This window comes from Lepisma saccharinum, chromosome 18, assembly GCF_977018435.1.
Source record: "Lepisma saccharinum chromosome 18, izLepSacc3.1, whole genome shotgun sequence".
In the NCBI taxonomy this organism is placed as follows: domain Eukaryota; kingdom Metazoa; phylum Arthropoda; class Insecta; order Zygentoma; family Lepismatidae; genus Lepisma; species Lepisma saccharinum.
The window spans coordinates 56985334-57005009 of NC_139246.1; the positions used below are offsets into that span (position 1 = coordinate 56985334).

The 19676-nt window shown below is 37.5% G+C and overlaps 1 protein-coding gene across 5 annotated transcripts in view; it reads left to right on the plus strand.

The window, feature by feature from the left end:
• LOC146002589 (uncharacterized) overlaps window positions 1-18332 on the plus strand; it is a 111138-nt gene extending 92806 nt beyond the window's left edge. For 2 of the 5 annotated variants that reach the window (XM_083140532.1, XM_083140531.1), the window contains exons 2-4: window positions 6014-6062; window positions 10621-10812; window positions 16986-18332. In XM_083140532.1, the coding sequence (XP_082996658.1) occupies window positions 6059-6062; window positions 10621-10812; window positions 16986-18226 (1437 nt within the window). In that variant the 5' untranslated portion in view covers window positions 6014-6058 and the 3' untranslated portion in view covers window positions 18227-18332. Of the gene's footprint in view, window positions 1-1488; window positions 1613-6013; window positions 6063-10620; window positions 10813-16985 lie in introns of those variants that run through there. The other 3 variants (XM_083140534.1, XM_083140533.1, XM_083140529.1) reach the window with 2 other exon arrangements.
• The last annotated feature ends 1344 nt before the right edge of the window (window positions 18333-19676 follow it).

The following is a 19676-nucleotide window of genomic DNA, read 5'->3' on the forward strand; positions in this document are numbered from 1 at the left end:
TACCTTACTGGATACTCTCTCCTTATTATTATCAAGTATATTTTACTTCTTTGATAGTAGTTTTATCATGAGACTGGTTCCAATATTTACTTGGACAAGATGCCATCTCTTAAAATGTATATTTTCTGCTTCGGTCAAGGCATGAGTGTATTATTGTGTTTGTCCCTTCATCCATCATCTACTTCATCAGTTCATCATCCATCCTTATGGTAGTGGTTAATTCAAGAGACAGAGCAGAAGACCTTTCGACACCTTTGGTTCTACTTTAAACAGTACGTCCACTCCCCGATTTAATTCTACAGTTTCATTATAATCTCTCTTTAATCTCCTCTTTGAATTGTTTTGATTTTCTCTTTTCAGTATTCAGAGTTTATTCAGGATAGGATTTGAGGAATTGTTAAAATGCTTCATAAATTTATCTCTTAAGAATTGAATTTTGAATGCTTGTAATTGTTTTAATGTATTGACAAGGGTGCGAAATCCTGAGGGGGGACAGGGGAGATCCCCCCCGAACCAACAACCTTGGCCTCTAATATCATCATCCCAACCAAAAAATTCTGGTGAAGAGAGTTTGTGTTACAACAACAAAAGATGAGCAATTAATTTCGACTTCAAATATACTTTACCGATAATATCGAAATACACACAAAAAGTATTGTGTCTTTGAGAGTTGCATGCTATTTATCTCTCTCTATCACTCCTCTCACTTCCCTCCCTTTCACGATATCATTAACAGATCCACACCAATATCACTTATACGCACAATAAAATTAAGACTGCAATACAAATATTATAATTATGGAATGTAATTGATTAATATTCATAGAAAGCAAAAACTGAACACAAACTTATAGATAATAATATTATTTTTAACTATTTTGTAATTTATTGACATCTTGAACCAGCTAATAAAGGAATTACTTTGTTACTTTATAAATATCTGATATGTACGAAAGTAACACATTTATTATTCCTTTGTATTTAATAATGATGCATTTTCAAATATTTAATTTACTTTTATATTTAATAACGTTATAAATATGTACGTATATCATATAATAATCATATTTGTGATCTTCCTTCCCGCTCACTAATCTTCAATGATTTCACACCTTGTATTGACTCGACAGTGTCTATTTTAACCCAAAAAAATGTATATTTGCGATATACTATTCTTTTTTTCAAAAATGGAATTATCTCTGAATTACTGGTCGGATTAAAAAAAAACAGCGTAGAAATGGTTTTAAAGATTTTTGTAGGCACATAGGGACACCAACATTTCTCTTTCAATTGTTGAAAAATTGTTTTGAATGATTATGTGAGTGGAAAATGTAGCGAAATTCTTAGCCTATATAGTTCTATTGTATTCAAAATATAAGACAAATTGGGTGATTACCCACGTAATGGGGAGTTTATTTCCGAACTCGTTGGGTAGAAAGTAACTCAACAATGTGCGGTGTTCAAAGAATAGAGAATAGAATTGTTGCCATGAGAGTCACCTTTTGTAGCTGACTGAATAGAGAAACCAGAGAAGGTATGCATTTGTAACTATCATGTTACAATGCATATCATGTATCAATATAGCTCCATAACAGTTGCGGTGGGAAACTAGGTAAGTGTCTTTATTGTGTTTCAAGGAGTAAAATGAATTATGGCCAGAGAGTTCGACTTGAAGGGGAGCCAGTGAACCACTCCACGCCCTTTCTGAATTTTCTTTCCTACCTCTAAATTTCTAAATTGGTTTCCAACCCTGGGATAGAAAATGTAATATTAGGGTGCTTATTAGATCGCGAACTGAGAAAGGTTTTGAAAAGTTGTTGAATTAAGACCACTTTTGTCTTTTAACGTATGGATGTATTTGATAAACACTTACATACACAAATGAACACTTCTAAGGGGGGCTCATGTGACTCCTTGGAATAAAGATAAATTTACTATTTTTAAATTACTTCTCCCAGGTATTTGGGAGCTGTGATGGTCTGTTCGGTAGGGCGTCTGACTGCCACGCGGGAGACTGGGTTCGATTCCAGGGGTGGGTGATCTAAGATGGGAATTTTTCCGAGCTTGTCCCTGCATAGAGCGGCTATGGAGCTCACCCAGCCTCAAATGAATGGGTACCTAGGGTCAACCCTGGGGAGGGGGGATAAAGGCGGCCGGAACGTGGTGCTGATCACATCACCTCCAAAATGGCCAAGATCGAGAATGTGTGGGGCCTTTCCTTACATCCTATATATGTGCCTTCATTGAATGGTGCTATATGCACAGGGAACTTTATCGGTAGCTCTCCCAGCACTTTCCAATTTCTTTCTCTTTTTTCTTGTATCTTATTTCTAGCTTTTGAACTTATTTTCCTCAGGTTTCATTTTTAGAATCTCTTCGTAAGTGTGTCTCTTCTTGATTAATTCTTTCTCTATGTTTTCCTTCCCATATTCTATCTTTTTCTTCCTTATCTCTCTCTCCGCTCTCTCTCTCTCTGTCTGTCTGTCTGTCTGTCTGTCTCTCTCTCTCTCTCTCCCTACCCCATCTCTACTTCCCTCATTCTTCCTGAGTGTTTCTTTGCGTAGCTTCAAAATTATCTTCCTCCCTCTGTGTGTGTGTCTTTTATGTGGATGTATGGCTTCTTTAATTTTCTAATTTTTCTTATTTTCTACCAGTTACTTCATACAAGTATCTCTTTTCCTTAAAAAGTTTCTTTGTTACACATACATGAATACACCCAATTAAAGACACGAATTTTCGATTTTAACCCTTTGTAAAATATTTTGTGGCACCCATGTACAGCTGACCGCTCAAGAGAAGATCCCCGAAGAAAGTGAAGTGACTCAAAGCATTTGCTTGGATGAATTGTCTTCTATGTTCAACAGTATCTCCCATTAATGATGAAAAAATAACTTCGGCACTATCTTGTTCATGTACTTGAACTTGCAGTAAAGTTATTTTCCTCGGATGTAAACGATAATGAAATATCCGTGGGGTTTGGTTGTCTTAACTATAACCTTGCTGTCAGATGCATGCAATTACTGACTTTGAGTTTTTAAGCGGTGTACCGAGTACTATAGGTGCTGGAGAGATTATGAATGCTGGAGTTTATAGATATCATCATAGCAATTGAAGGAAGAATTTTTGATGTTCTAATGTTATATCTACCCCTTTATCAAGTTCAAAATTATCTAAATACTCTAAAGTCTTAAAATAGCAAACGTTACAAGCCAATTACACAAACACTGCAAATTACAAAAAAAAGTTTATATATGAAAAACAAATTATTTAATCAGAATTATAAAACTATAGATCTACCTAGGTCAAGAGTAACAAAGTTAGACAATTTGGCTTTCATAATCTTTAATATTTTTCCATATAAACTTTACACGAATCTCCTAAATTTATACCAGCGACAGGCGACTTAACCATTAAGTTTGGGTGGGTGATCGTACGTCCAGCTTTGACCGGGACAGTCCCGTTTCAGGTGGGTGTTGATGTTATTAACAAAAAAACACATTTGTCCCGTTTTATGGAAGTCTAATCAAGTCTAAATTTGAGACATTTCATTCTAAAAAAAAGTTGATGCAATTATTTAACTAGCGTCACGGTAAAATAGCTGAATTGCGTTTCAAACACTTCATAACAATCAAAATATTTCATCGTCGAGAACATTCTAGCTGACAGTACTTCACTGTTAGCGCTCGCGTCGCGAGTTGTATTGCTTCGTGTGTGTTTCGTTATTTGTGGAGCAGTGAATAAGCATGGTCAAGAAGCATACATGTAGTTTCCATACGGACATGCAAAAACAATCCAAATTCCTGCGTCTTGACGCAATATGAAAAGACAAATCTCGCGTTGCATGTCAGATACGTGGGGTAAGTTTTTCGGGGAGTTTTATGAACGGTTGGTGAAGAATAATGCTGTTCTCAAGACGAATGGTTCTTCTGATAAATACTTCTGGTACCCTTCAATTTCAGCGTAGAACTAACATCAAAAGTTAACCGGAAGAGAACAGAAACACTATGTAAGCCATACCGAGATTATAATAGTAATTATTACCTTCTTATTTCATTTATGTTTATGATGTTTCATTCGTGTGATCCATACTTTAATGAATAATAATAATATAATTAGGCCTAACCGATTTTTAAGGAGGGCTGTGTGTAAACTAACCTACTTGGGATATTCCGTTTGTGGGCCAAAATATTATGGTCACCCTAGGTTGGGGGAGTGCACCCTAAGTGAGAAACACATGTGGGCTCGCCGTAACAAGTGCAGCGACGCAAGTCGTTTAGGATTAAGAGAAGTCCTTTTTTACCAGGACAAATCCTGTTTTTCGGGTCCTACAAATGCTCCGGGCCGGTTTTTAGGAACATTTGGAAATATCATCCTTTTTGGGGTATATACAACTGCTTAACTTCAAGATTAGTAACAAAATGTTATTTGTAAATCATTATTAATATTGTTTCCATCTTCAATTTCAAAGTAAGGATAAATACAATACTCTCAGTTGCCAGCACATAGACAATTAACTAATCTTCCAACAAAGAAAAATTGTTGGACCTTTGCGTCTTTTCTGCTGTCACCGCCGAGCCGCGTGAGGTGTTGATTTCAAAGCATTTGTGACATCTACAGTGGCTCGTAGTGAGCAGCAAGTTTCTAACAATAGGTAAGAATATAGGCTTTCTTTGATTTGAATTTGATGACATCAGAATTCAGAAATAAACAGTAATTTTTAACTGCCGTACTCTTAGTTGTTACATGGCAGTGGAGAAGTGAAATTCTGTCGATAAGCAATCTGTCTGAACCATGCCGAAACGCAAATGTGTTTTTAGTGACGACTTACAAAAAGTGTTTCCTGAATCCTGACTCTGGCCTGAAACAACTCCGAAGCAGAATGTCAATTTATGTCATTCTTATAAAGTAAGAAACTAAGTTTCACAACCGTATAATATTACGAGCATAGTGAATAAATATTAGAATATTTAGACATTTGCCTATAATGAGGCCTATTATTAGTTGTAAAGAAACGGTGTAAAACTTTTTTACAGGGGTGTGTGATTTATAAGCCCACCAAAACACCAGTAAGCACAAAACGTGTGTCGAAGTGCTGCATCTTCGTCGAAAGTTAACAACTCTTGGCAAATGTTTTCTTCTTTAAAGTTTATCATCTGGTAAGCGTAAAGTCGTTACCGTATATAATTCTTGAAATTTTTTAAAATACAGTAAATATAATACACAGGATAAGCAATACATAAGTATTCTGGACACTGAAAGAATAGAAGCAACCTGTTTCCGCAGACACACGCTCTGTGTGATTGACGCAAATCAACTTCTACGCACTTCCAAGTCTACGGACACAAGACGGCAGCCGAAGACTTTCTACTACCCCAAAAACCTGGAAATGAACTGGTCCTTCCCTTTACCCCTGCACTCCGTCTCCCCTCGTTTGGGGATCATCTCGTGAGATGACTGCTGTATGTGCATGATCCACACCCCACATACAAATGTTTGAATACAAGAAAGCAGACTACCATAACTTGAATATAAACCCAAAATTGCAACAAGCTTTTTAAAATAAGACGAAGAGAATTCTTGTGTATAAAACTTCACTATAAAATTATTATATAATAAAATGCAAAATCACGTTACAACCATGCACTTATAGCAATCGTTCTCAACAAATAGAAATTATGTGTATAACTTTGCTGTCAGACACACTGAGCTTCTAAAGGCTAGTTCTTAGCTTAGCTCTTAGTCCTGGTGAAGTAATTTATTTCATTTAATCATTACTCATATTCATCGTCAAAATGAAAGTAATTAGTAGAAAAACGATTTTAAATAACAACAATTCATTTACAAAAATACACTATTTAATCATATGTAAGAATTATAATTCATAGAACCTTTCAATGTCTGTGCAATGAAGAAAATGTCTATATTTAGTTTTTATATGTAATCAATGTTAATTTTCTTACGCTTTCTATCATTTACTGTTTTTACTCAAAATTTTTATTTTCTTCTTCTGCAGATTCCCGCCAAAATTTCCAGGACTTGATGAAGAACAGGCTTGAGAATGGGTAAGTTTACGCAGTACAGAGCAAATACCACGATCACTAGCCTCATGCGATTACATTATAACAATGAGAGTCCTTATGTATGGTGCAGCATCGTCTGGGACATAATTTGTACGAGTATAATAACCAAAATTGTTCAGACGAATACCAGAACTGTTGAAAAATCTGACATGTTTGTTTGTATGTTGGAAGAAAGAGTGCCTTAAATATTAGAAACGGATAATTAGTTACATCTATTCTGACTGTTCCCTCCATAGATACCTTGAGATAGACCTGCTTAAGAAATACGAAATCTAAATAAAATCGGATTATAGATGCACCAAGTACGAATTAACCACAGCTAATAAACTTTACAAAAACATATTAATTCATACTTTAAATAATATTCCTCCCTGGCAATAGAATATTAAAATTTTCAATCCTGTGGAGCTAACAAGTATAAACGTAACATATGATTAACTCATTGATTTTACTTTGCATTTCTGCCAACTAATCGCGACGATCAGGATGAATGGTGATAACATTAAACTGATGAAAGGACAATCACATACACACACGAACAGCACACAAAACAAGTTCCGCAGAGGATTATACAGCCTGTGAGTCCAGGCGCCAGTCCCTCGTAAGTTTCCAAAATGCAGTCCTGAGTGTGCTACGTGTAATTAAAGGGTGTCTTTAGAAAGTGTCACCCCTTACACCTCCTAATATTATAAAAAAATGTAAAGCCGTTCATGCCACTTTCTTATTGTACAGCACAATAGGCTGCAATAGTAATATTGATTGATTGATTGATTTGCATTATTTTACGTCGCTTTTTGTTACACTTTTGGCTAATTTTCAAAGATGGGGATGAGTAATGACATAATGAAATAGAATGGACACTCTCAAACAACCATGCCCAGGCCAGGATTCGAGCCCGGGACCCCTTGCGTCGTAGCTCCATGTGCTAATCACTCCGCCACGGGGGGCTGCTACAACAATAATAATAGTAAATATAATTTTTCAGGAAAACAAAGTGTATTCAGTTTTCAATAAGAGTTATTTGTACTACATAATCTGAAAATTATTGCACATTTGTTCCAATAGGTAGTAATAAATTTCGACACGTCCCATCGATCAGCTTTACTTAAAATTGTCAGGTACTTTTATATGTAAATTTTACTAATAATATATATTAAAAATAGTGATGTGATCTAATTGTCTTACTGTAAAACTCATATTCCAACATTTGTAGGTACAAAACAATAGCTTGAATTTCACCTCATGTTACAATTTTTCCTATATTTCTTCTTCTTCTTACAGAATATTTAAATAATTACACCTTTTGTATCAGGGAATATTAAAATTTAATTTCTTATGAAAACCCAATACATAGCTGCATAGGGACGTTCATTAAACATTTCCCCTGAACCAGTTCCCATGGACGGATATAAACGAAAATTGGTACAGACATTAGTCCTTCTCTACATAGGAACCACCAATGGCCACACACTTTTCCCATCGCTTTATGTACCCGTGGAGACCTTGTTTGTAGAAGTCTGCAGGTTGCTCCAGAAGCTATGGCTTGACCTCAGAAATCAATGTTTCATCGTCGTGGAAGTGCGTTCCCTTCAGAAATGACTTCATGGTTGGGAAGGATGAAAGTCTGATGGTGCGAGGTCTGGAGAGTACGGGGGATAAGGAAGGATTTCATTTCCGCAGGACCGTGCTTCTGTCTGAGCAACATGCGAGTTGTGAACTGGAGCGTTGTCTTGCAGGATGTGGAGGCCTTTGGTCAACATTCCACGCCTCTTGGTTTTGATGGCCTTCCGCAATTTCTGCAGCAGTGAAGTGTAGTATGTCCTGGTAATTGTGGTACCCATCACCAGGAAATCCATCATAACTACTTCATGCTGGTCCCAAAAAACCATGAGCATCACTTTGCCCGCTGAGGGTTGGACACGGGCCTTCTTTGGTGGTGGTGAGTCAAGATGCTTCCATTGCTTGGACTGGGCCTTGGTCTCTGGGCCATAGTGATGGACCCATGTTTAACCCTGGGTGAATAGTCTGTCAAAAAATTCCTCCTGGTTTTCCTGGCACATGGTCAAATTAGCCTGGGAGCACGTGATTCCTTCCTGCATTTGGAAAAGTGTGAGTAGCCGAGGAACCCATCGGGCAGACACCTTCCGCATGTGCAAATGTTCATGGATGATTTTTCCACAGACCCCACACTGATCTTGACATCTTCAGCTAGTTGGCGAACGGTTATGCGGTGATCCTCCAAGATGGCGGCTTTCACTTGCTCAATGGTGTCTTCGTCAATGGCTGACTGGGGTCGCCCGAGAATGGGGGCTGTTTCTACTGAAGTCCGACCACACTTGAACTGACGATGCCAGTGCTTCACTACGTCATACGATGGGGTATCCTCTCCATAGGTCACTTTCATCTCACCAAAAGTTTCCTTTGGTGTGCGGCCTCTCAAGTAAAGAAACTTGATTGCTTGGTATTCCACTGGATCCATCACTACACCTTGTCTCAATTTAATACTTGTAAGACAAAAACTTAGAGTAGTTCAGAATTGCAAATTATCTCATGACCTATGCACATATGTATCATTACACACGTAAAATTTCAGTATTCTAAATTAACTAGAACTGGGTCAGGGTAAATCTTTAATGAACGTCCGTAAATCTGTACAATTAATTCGGATTTGACTTTAAACTGCATGTGCGCTTAAAAGAAACTTTAGAAACATTACGAAATCCAGATTTATGTCAAAGCGATGAAGATAAAAACAACCCACAAAGGGTCAAATTAGCTTTTGGTAACATGATTATTTTAACCATTAATGTAAAAAATATGTATACCTTATGACTGTACCCTTTTTTGTAATACTTTCAGCGTTTGGGTGCAAAGATACATGTCAGTTTCACAAAATCAAAGAGTGATTTTAACATGTAACAACGTACAATGAACTGGGAAAGTATTGGAACTGGAACTGTACACAAGCACAAAATGTACATTTGTTTTCATTTATGGCCATAAAATGACTGTGATTACACAGACTATTGGAGAGATGTAAATATTTGTTAGCTTTATACTTGGCACCAAAATTAACAAATGACATGTTTTTTGTTTTACTATCTATCATATAATTCGTTCTAATCTACCATTCTGCCACTAACTTAACTTTTACATTAATCGATATAAAATAAATTTAGAAACCCCTAACCTATTCATACAAATAGGAGTGAAACAGTAGTGTATTCTACTCGTGTTAATAGGGAATTGAACTATACATATCCGGACAGTCGATCTCTGGTTCATATCCGGCAGAAACCTGTGCATCTGTAATTATGTGAACTATTTTAAAATAAAGAAGTACGCAATAAGAAAGGTGATGAGAATCGTCCATGCGGTTGTAAACGAAAAGTAATTAGGCAGAAAACTTGCCTTCAACTTTTCACTGAACAACTATCGTGGAAGAAAAACTCAAGGACAAGATGTTTGTTTCTTGCACTAAGTAAGTGCTAGGACCTGAACGCGAGGATGGTCTAATTGGAATTTGCTTCGTCGGTTATAGCAGTATTGTTTCTGAAAGTACTCTAGGAACGGTTACTTAGGATAATTGTACAAAACACATGAAAGGAAATAAATGGAAATGAAAGATTGAAGAACAACTGACTATTATGAAAAATGTGTGACAAAATCTTTTGATTATTGAAACCTTATCCATTTACTCCCAGCATTTCCATTTGGAAACATTTGGAACATCAATAATATTTTTTTAAATTATTAAAGAAATAAAAAAATGTGCACTAAATATAAATGAAGTTGGTACATGTACATGTCTCGTAAGTGCAAACTGCATTATGGTAGTGAGAGAATGTTATGTTGAATGGCTAGCGTTGTTTTTTAAAACCAAATAACCTTAAATATTCACATTTATGACCAAAAAGACTTAGGACCAACTTGCGTTGAAGAGCGAGCACTTTCATTTCCATAAAAATGGAACTCCAAAATCATTTATTAGTGACATTTTAAATCTACCTTGTCCAGTAGATAATTGGGTTAAAAATCCGATTACAATTTCATTGATGTTGGCCGACCGTCGAAATTAATTTGGTAATTACTGTTTGTCACAGGCGGCTTCTGTTAGACTAGTGTGCTACAACAGCAAGAGTTCGGGTTTGAATCCTGGGTAATGTACTGATAATAAACTTAATAAGCTGAATAATGACCAAAATGTCACTTATCATGATTTACCCCAGAGCCCTGCAACTTAGGACTTCTTGAATTCGAAGTTCGAAGAGGATAGAATGTACATCTATTTGTTTGATAAATAAAGTACCATTCTTGTTGCACTAGTGAAGAAGTACCAGAATACTACAATTTCAACATGGGGGATATGGCACGATTTTGAAAAAAATAATCCTTGGTTTGTTGAAAATGGCACGGACGGAACTAGGAATAATAATTCCAAATAGAAAAATATATAGATTAAAATTATTTTAATGCGGATAAATCTATTGCAAGGAATCATTCTTCACTAGATCTAACGCACAAGTATTTTCCTTTGAAGATCATCTGGATAGAAACAAAATATTTTATCCGTGGCTCATCGAAACGGCGTTCTGGTTTCTGAAGCATCTTCTGGTGGAAAGGTTTCTTTACAAAAGAGCGAACGTCATGCCTGCTTGCCCAGCAAACAACACGGCTTCCACAGACACTGACAGCAAGCAACAGGAGAAGGAAGCGAAAGATTCGGAACCAGGTAGACGTCACTAAATTTAAGTCTGTTAAAGCAGTTGGTAGGATAATTGTGAAGAATCTCAAAATTTGGAAATCGGAAGAAGATTACAAACACTTTTGTAGAATTGGATTATTGGATTTCTAAGCACTAAGCCAAGTTGAAGTACCACTATGAACATTTACGTGGCAACAAAAGTTAGAGATAAGGAAGGAAGTGTGTGGCAGATCCTCAGTAATGACGAACACACAACTTACAACCATGACAGAGTGTGGTTAGCACATCGCGCTACGACGCTAGGGGTCCGGGGTTCGAATCCCGGCCTGGGCGTGGATGTTTGTGAGTGTCCATTCATCAATTTCATCATGTCATCACTCATCTCCATCTTCGCATTAGCCAAAAGTGCCACAAAAACGAAGAAAAATAAAGCAAATCAAATCAAACAACCATGACAGAAATATGCTCCTACTCATGAGTTGAGGGAGTTCATTAGAAACATATGCTCTTAAATATGTGATGTTTAAACTCATTATTTTAATAAGTAAAACAGATTACTTTTGGGGTACCTTGAAGGCGTATGAAGTCATCTAGGAATTTACACACACACACACAGCAATTCGTCAGTGCTGTAAACGTCTCTGTAAGTTTTCAAAACATTTGGTGATAGTTATTCCTATATACTCATCGCCTTGTTCGTTGCTATTTGGATTGCTGAAATATCACAACGTCGCATACCTCTGAGTGTTTTTTTCAGTCGGAGAACAGAAAGAAATTACACAAATCTGAGGATGAAAAAGTTATGGAAGTTTGAATCAGATATTCCTTCATATTAAGAATTCATTTCAGTACCGTATGAGACTGAGTTAACACTCTTCCTCTAACAAGCAGCGGCGCCGAAACGGAGGTGGACGGGGGATTAGGGGCCCCCAAACTTCAATTTGCCCCCCCCCCTTGTAAGAGGCTCAATGTATAAATTTTAACATTTTGGAACAACATATTATTTATGTGATGAAAATTCCATAAATTAAGTGAGGATTCTGCGTGAAAACATTTTAGGTCCTTATTTCCTCATATTTCTTCCATTTATGATTACCATTTTCTTTCATGCAGGAACTTTGCATGCAAATAAGCGGAAAATTACGCAGGATTCTCTTCTGAAATGGGCATATAAAAAATGTGGTGTCTATTACCCAGCCGAGTCTTTAGTGTTCAGCATACCTGTGCGAGCACACAGTGAATTTTGAAAAAAGTATGATATATAAAAATATAGTTAATTTATTATCCAGATAATAAAGTTTGATGTACCCTCGGATATATGTTTGTGTTTTCAGAGCTAGTTAATTGCAATTACAATTTTTGAAAGGTTTTTCTCAAGCGTGTCCCTACTACTGAAAAGAAAACTTGCCCTCCACCCGCAAACGGAAAAAAAATCTGTATTTATGCCCCCCCCCCCCCGCAAATATCGGACGAAATCGGCGTCTATGCTAAGAAGAGTAAATCAGTGATCTGTCAGCTTCAAACAAGTGAAATGCTTTATTCGTAATCCCTGAAATGTTTTAGATTGCCAGAGTCTCTAATGTATTTAATATCATCCATTATTTTCTTAGAATGGATTTATAGAAAGTTTACATAAATGTTGTCCATAATGTAGGCTACATAAAACATGACGAGGTTTGTTCTGAAATTGTCCCTACGAACTGTGTTATTCAAAAAACGCATTTACTAATTTTTATGTAGTCTCTATAGGAAAGATATTCGATGCCATCAGACGTTGGTGTACCCAAACGACTGGAAGATGCTTCATTAACGTTAATAACATTTTTTCCTTTGACTCAGACTTTCTTTTAAAAAATGAGAACACCATGTACGTGGAGCTATAGTAAAATATAACACTGACTACTGATGATAGTAGTTGTAACCCTTTATGAAAGTAATGGACCCATCACTGCCGTTAGTACAAGTGTCACTTACTTACATAGTGGCATTGTGCCGGAGACATGGCATGTCATTTACAGAATGCGCTATTGTACAATCCAAAGAATGCAAGCCATCTCCCATAACACCGTAGTAATGAATGGAGAAATACCTTCGTGGCATTGCACCATGCACGTGTGGGTGTGAAGGTAGGGCTCCATACAGACTCAATCTCGGCCACATTGGAGGTGATATAATCAAGCAGGCTAGGTACCTCTTGATTATATGATGAGTGAGCTCCAGAGCCGATTTTTATCCGAACATGACTGGAAACATTTATACATGCTTTATATATAACATTCTTCAAATGAATTGAGGACTAGAAGTGGTTAAAGTTGTAAGTGCCAAAAGCGAAAGTGTTGGGAAATCGCATCGTTCCGCACATCAGCCCGTAAGAAAGTTCATACTAGTGACCTCTTCACACGCCCTTTGAACTACTTGGAGGGCTACCAGCCACATTTCACGTTTACCACATTTTAAAGCATGGCACATTTCACAGTTTAACGTGGAAAACGGTGTTTGAATTATTGTGGTACTTACATCGTTTACCAATTTTAGTCTTCAATTTTTGAAAGTGCATTTCTCTCTTGCAAACAGCTCGTTAAATTTCTGAGTATCGGAGAATGCTCAACAAATGTAGAATCACTGGGTACAACTGAGGGTAGAAATGCGCGCCTCTTTTCTTTACAAGTTAGAATTAATATCATAGAGACGTTGAAGAATATTCCTACAACAGATCCCTCATTATAGGCCTCCCCGATGGCGGAGTCGTAGCGTCGTCGCTTTGTAATCGATACCCGATGGAGTCACATAGTGGTTCGGATCCCACTTTAAACTGTAGGTCCAGTCCCGATTAGCCTTACTGTGCATAAAGAGGACTTAAAACACCAAATCAATCAATCAATCAAAGATCCTTCATTAGCCTCCAAAACAACAATCATCAATATTGGTGTGCTGGATGGAAATATTTTAGTCTGGAAGTAGGAAAAGATGACATTTCGATGTTCGGGATGCAAAATGTTCACCATTTCCCGATATGGTAAAGGTATTTTCGGAATGAATAACACTCAGGATTTCCCGGCAATACAAATCTCGAATTCTATAAATTGTTCTCTTTGAAGTGACTGTTCTCGCACTTCTAGAGATAAGACAAAACTGCCCTTTCCAAGAAATTTCCGACTCTAGTAGCGCCGAAAACTTCGAAAGTGAAGCACGTTTAATACACAAAATTGCACATCAGGTGTACATTTAGGTCAATACCTGATCAGCTTGTAAAATATCTCCACGGTCCCATCGTAATTAAATATGTGATACAGAAAGTTGATACAATGTACTATTTCGAGTGATTGAGTATTAAAAGTGCTTAAATTCTTGAAAGCGTCTGCCAGATACGTGTGGAAAATTTCTTTGAAAATATCAGTTTTCATTCCAGAAATGAAAAAAAAAAACTGAAACTAGTATAATTTCAGATTTTACAAAGTCGGGGAATGGCGAACATTTCCCGTCAATCTCACTCCAACCAAACAAGCAAAAAATAAATAAAAAAATAAGAAAATAAAAGTCCTTCCCGCACACTCGTTTAAAATAATATTTCTTGAAATAAAACAGTTCTATTGAAGTAGCTTTTTATACGTATTTTTGTTAAATACCTCTCTTCACACATCTTCAGTTTTTCCTGTGATTCTCATTCTACTGTAACAAATATTTACTAACTAGAAGCCAAAAAATCAAATTTCTCTAGTTACTGTGTTTAGGTAGTTAAAGAGTAGTGTCAACTAGATTTGCAGTCTCATACGTATGTGAATATAGTATTCAATATTTCAATCTTTCACACTGAAATCTTCATCTAGAGGAAAATGACATTGTATTAATAACTTTACTTAAAAAAAAGCATTTACTCCATTTGAAAAACTTAAACATTCTAAACCATCCATTATTTGTACACATATATTAACGTTTTATAGACTATTGGAAATTACGTATTTTGTGCTCAGTGATACAATTATAATAATCAGTCGTGATAGAAATGTTAAATTGTAATTATAATGTGCATGTACTTAGCTTGTTTGGTATATTCTGCACATTCTGAAGGGATTTACTAATTCTTTAGTTTATTACTAATTTTAAAGTGACATAGTTGTTGTGCTGTAGAGAAGTTACATTTTTTTCCAATTAATATCGAACTGGATAATTAGAATTACAGCAAAATTTGTGGAAATGTTGCTGTTTATCTCTTCCACCTCACTCACATGTGGATAAGACAACCAATTGGTGTGTGTAGGGACTGGGTGATCAAGTTAGAAAAAGATAGGATTTCTAGTGGAGGGGATTTATGATGCATAAAAACATCGTAAAGCATTCGACTATTAGGTACACTTGAAATGAAAGTCATACCCTACCCAATTACAGAAGCGCTTGACACCGAACTAGGAGCCTGCCTTCAGCTAGTATGGTTCAAAATTCCAAAAAGGTGATAATTTAGAAAGTCACCCCCAGTTGCGAACCAAAAACACCTCACACAAAGTTTGGGAACTCGAGCGATATTCTTCGACCCTGCCCCATGTGTTCTATTTTTCGCATAAGAATAACACGCGTAGAATCTAGGCATCCCGCCGAACGTCCTCTATGACTCTCAAAGAATAAGATCACTATTTTAAAGATAACAAAAAAATGCGCTCAAAGGTATGAAGTAGGTCACGAAAGTGTCACAGAACACATATTAATTGCAGAAACATTAGATTACAACGACGATTTAGCATCGTAGTACATTAGCATTAAAAAATGATAACAAATCGTAACGTTGCTCACAGGCTGCTGTTATGGCCTTCCATGTGGTTCTATTCGCATCACAATGCTAGCAGTATCGTCTTTGGGTGGAAGAGAGAGCACCATTTGTCGGCAGTGCAGCAATTCGCAAATTGCCGGAGACTGACATCAGTACATGTCTGCGCTCCTTTTTGTGTAGATCCTCGTGTTCGCGTACCCGTGTCATTGTGTCTTGCATGAAGTAAAATATGTAACGATAGGTGAAAGGGGTACTCGAAATGTTTTGGAAGATTTTGATAGGGCACAAGCTGCCTTCAAGAGGAGAAGTCCTGTGACTGAAATCTGATGTTCTTGAAGTGTTGTGAGAAGAATCTGAGAGACTCCGCGTTTGCCACACCAGAGAAGTTGACAATGTATTGGAAGAGTGTATATTAAGCCGAAGACATATCCCATTAAGACTATGAAGGGTCTGTACCACAAATAACGAGGCATGCGTTAGGATGAGAAGACGAGAAAATAGAAACAACTGGAGACGACGTTCACTATAACAGTGGATAATCTATTTGATATTTTCCATCAGCACGTCATGAAAATGTTAAAGTAAAAGAGGACAAAATGTTTTTAGAATTGCAGGAACAGAAAGGAACACTAGCATTCATTTCGAAGCTTGACGAAGATTACACGTTTGTTATGTGGCTTGTGCCGAACGCAAAGCGAAAGTGGAACAGGAACACCGACCCAATCCCGTTTCCAAGGATGGCGTCAGTGAAGATTTTGGTTCATTTTCCTCCTCAAGTGGTAGCAATGCAGAGGAAGGGAAGAAAAGTTACAGCAGTGACAAGTACTGTCCTTTTTTATAAAAAAAATGATGAAGACAGTGTTGGAGCCAAATCTGAGCCTGAACCGTAATAAATTCGACCAACTGAGCCACTGCTTTCAAATCTGTTTCTGAAATGAATATATGTTCTGTGACTCTCTACCAACCTTCTGCTTACCTTTGACCTCAAGTTGTTTTCTTTTTTAAATTAAAGTGATCAGGTCTTTTGATGGTCATTGTGTATGCCTCCATTCTAGGCATGTTATCCTCATAGGAAAAATAAAAACTCGTGGGCCACGGCCGAGAGATATCGCTAGTTTCCCAAACTTCGTATGTGTGTTTTAAGAGGTGGGGCCAGTTGACTTGCTTTACCCTAAAAAAGGAAATATTTGCAAATTTTGGGCCAGGCTATGCATCCTCTCACTAATTGATTTTCACCCCAGAGTATCCCGAGCTAACAATTTCCACGTCGAAACTGGCTATTTTCAAAGATGAATCGTTGGTTGTAAGAGTCATATACAGGTATAAGCACTAAAATATTTGACGACTGTATGTAGATTATCTATGTATATGATCAAATGAATTAACAATCAAATTAAGAATTTAAGCTAGTATGTGATGTGCTTATTTTTATTCACAGGACAACGGTTTTGTGCTCCAAGAACAATCATCGAAAATCCGTCTTCAGTTCCGAATGATTCGAATTGCACGCCAGTTTCCAAATTGGGCACCCACGTGAAAGCGCTGATAGACTTGTTCGAAATACGCGCCAGCGTCAACAAGAGCGCCACAGCTAAAGCAGTCATCCGTGCGGAACAGTGGACAGAGGAGCATTATCGGAAGTGCGTGCAAGAGTACAACAGTTTAGTGAAGAGCTTGAGTGACGACAGTGATTTGACCACCGATTTCCTGATCGTGTTGTGCAGGACTCCATCGACCAACGAAAATAAGCAGCTGGGGCACGTTCCACCTACAACCTGCGCCAAGGGTTGCAGCATGTCGCATGTACCCGATGACACAGAGAGTGAAGCAAAGTTTGAAGAAGATCGATCTCCTCTTGCCATGGCTGGTGGCGACAAAGATTTTTCTCGTGGCGACGATTCTGCAGGAAGCAAATCATTTGAACGGCACATCTTGAGGGAGTTGGGGAAAACTTTGGAATGTCCAGTGTGCATGGAACTGTTTCGTTCTCCCGTGTTGATGTGCCGTCAAGGACACAGCGTCTGTGGAACGTGTTACCATCGCGTCAATAGTCTGAAGTGTCCTATATGCAACGGTGGTTACAGCGGTTGCAGAAATCTGGTTGTGGAGGACGCAGTCTCCACTCTCCAATCCCTGTGCAAGTGCGACTGCCAGAAGTCGCTGTTCTTCGAGAACGACGAGGACCATCACGAGAGCTACTGCAAGAGCAGGAAGGTGCCCTGCCCCGTCCTCGACTGCAGCATGGAAGTTGTCTTGGACCAGATCTACTGCCACATCCTGGAAGACCACGTAGACGTCCAGCTGGTCTCCGCAGTCAGGCATTCCCAGGCGTCCACCGTCAAGTGGCTGTGGAACACAACTCTGCTCCCGGGCCAGCCAACGAGGGTCGTGCTGGACGTGAAGAAGTACGGAGTGTTCCTCCTCCAAGCGAGCACCGACGAGAAGAAGAAAACGAGGAGCGTCTGGCTGCAGCATCTGCCTGTGGCGAGTCAGTCGTCGGGGTTCTTCTGCCTCGTGACTCTCTTCTCCCCGTCCCAGTTGAAGAAGGTGGCGTTCCAGGCTGTTGTGAACACCGAACATTTCGTCTGTAGTGAGGAGAACGCATGCGCCATCCTGACTGATGAAATCACCTCCACATTAGAATGCGGCATTCAGTTCTTTCGTGTAACAGAAACCTAGAATACCTCTGCACTTATAAGAATTACAAATTGTATTTGGTAATGTTTTTACTCGTTGCCACACAGGATTGAACGTTTATAAGTAAACATATTGTAAAGTAAATAAAAATATTATATACATTTTCATTTTTATTAAAACAAATATGAAGCTGTAATCTGTGGCGCTCTGGTGAGCGAACCTGGCCAGATTGCCTTGTTTATAATCCTAGGTCAGACATATAAAGTGGAAATTTTATGGTAGAACCTAAGAAAATAGTCGTGATGAGTTAAAATAAGCCAAGAGTTTGGCATAAGTGGATTTCCTCGTTAGTGAAGAAATTTTCTATTTAAAAGAAAGTAAATGGATTTTCTTCCTTTTTACTTTGAAGTTTCGTTTTTAATTTCAGTGACAGGCCTGCATTTCTTGTGTTTAAAATTGCGATTTTGAGTGCTCATTCCAAAATGCAAGATTCAGACTTATTTATTTAATTTATTAAAAATATATATACAGGAATGAGTAAGGGTGCGATACAAGTGGGATTGAGTTGAGTCGATGGACACAATATTTTATGTGGGAACAGCAACATGTATTTAATTTGCACAGCTCAGCTTTATTTTGTATAAACCTTTGAAGGATATAAAATAATATTATCAAGGGCAGAATGGTACCAAAAACCACTAAGACTTTCCTAAACATTCCTCCATTAACCCTAGGCGAATTCCCAAATTATGTGAAAATTGATATATTTTTTTATACTGTACACACAGAGCAGATACCGATATTTGATTACTTTAGTCTTGTTGCTTTGGCCATTGCCTGCAAGTTTTTTTTTTTGTATTTGCAATTTAACTAACTTTTCTAGGATTCGAGGTCAACGATAACAATGATCTCGGATTTTTATGTAATATCAAAGTGCAAAATATGTACATAAATATGTAACAATAATTGATAAAATATATACCTAAATATGTATTATCAATAGGATATGTAGCTAAATATGTAGTATCAAAGAATATGTAATATTAATAACAAACGACTATCGAAGCAATTTCAAGAATTCTGCTAGATATTTATTTTATTTTAAAATATTCAACATAATTTTTAGGACATAAGTTGTTCAAATTAAGATTTGTATGAAATTTTTAAAGCCAAAATCGCAGCAACATGTACATATTCATGAAACCACTTTTGTCAACTATTAATTACTTTTCACATCGGTGTAGAATATGTAAATATGAAAGAGAGCTCTTTGTAACTTTCGAAACAAATTGTTAAAGGAAGCATCTACAGAAAGAGAAATACGATGAAAATACATAGCAACTTTTGTACTTTTTGTACAAGTGAAGGGAACATATTGTGTAACTCGCTACGTACAGGAAAGCAGCTTTCATATCCACCTATGTCGGGCCTCCCCCATGGCGCAGTGGTAGCGTCATTGCCTTGTAATCAAGGGGTCCCGGGTTCGATCCCC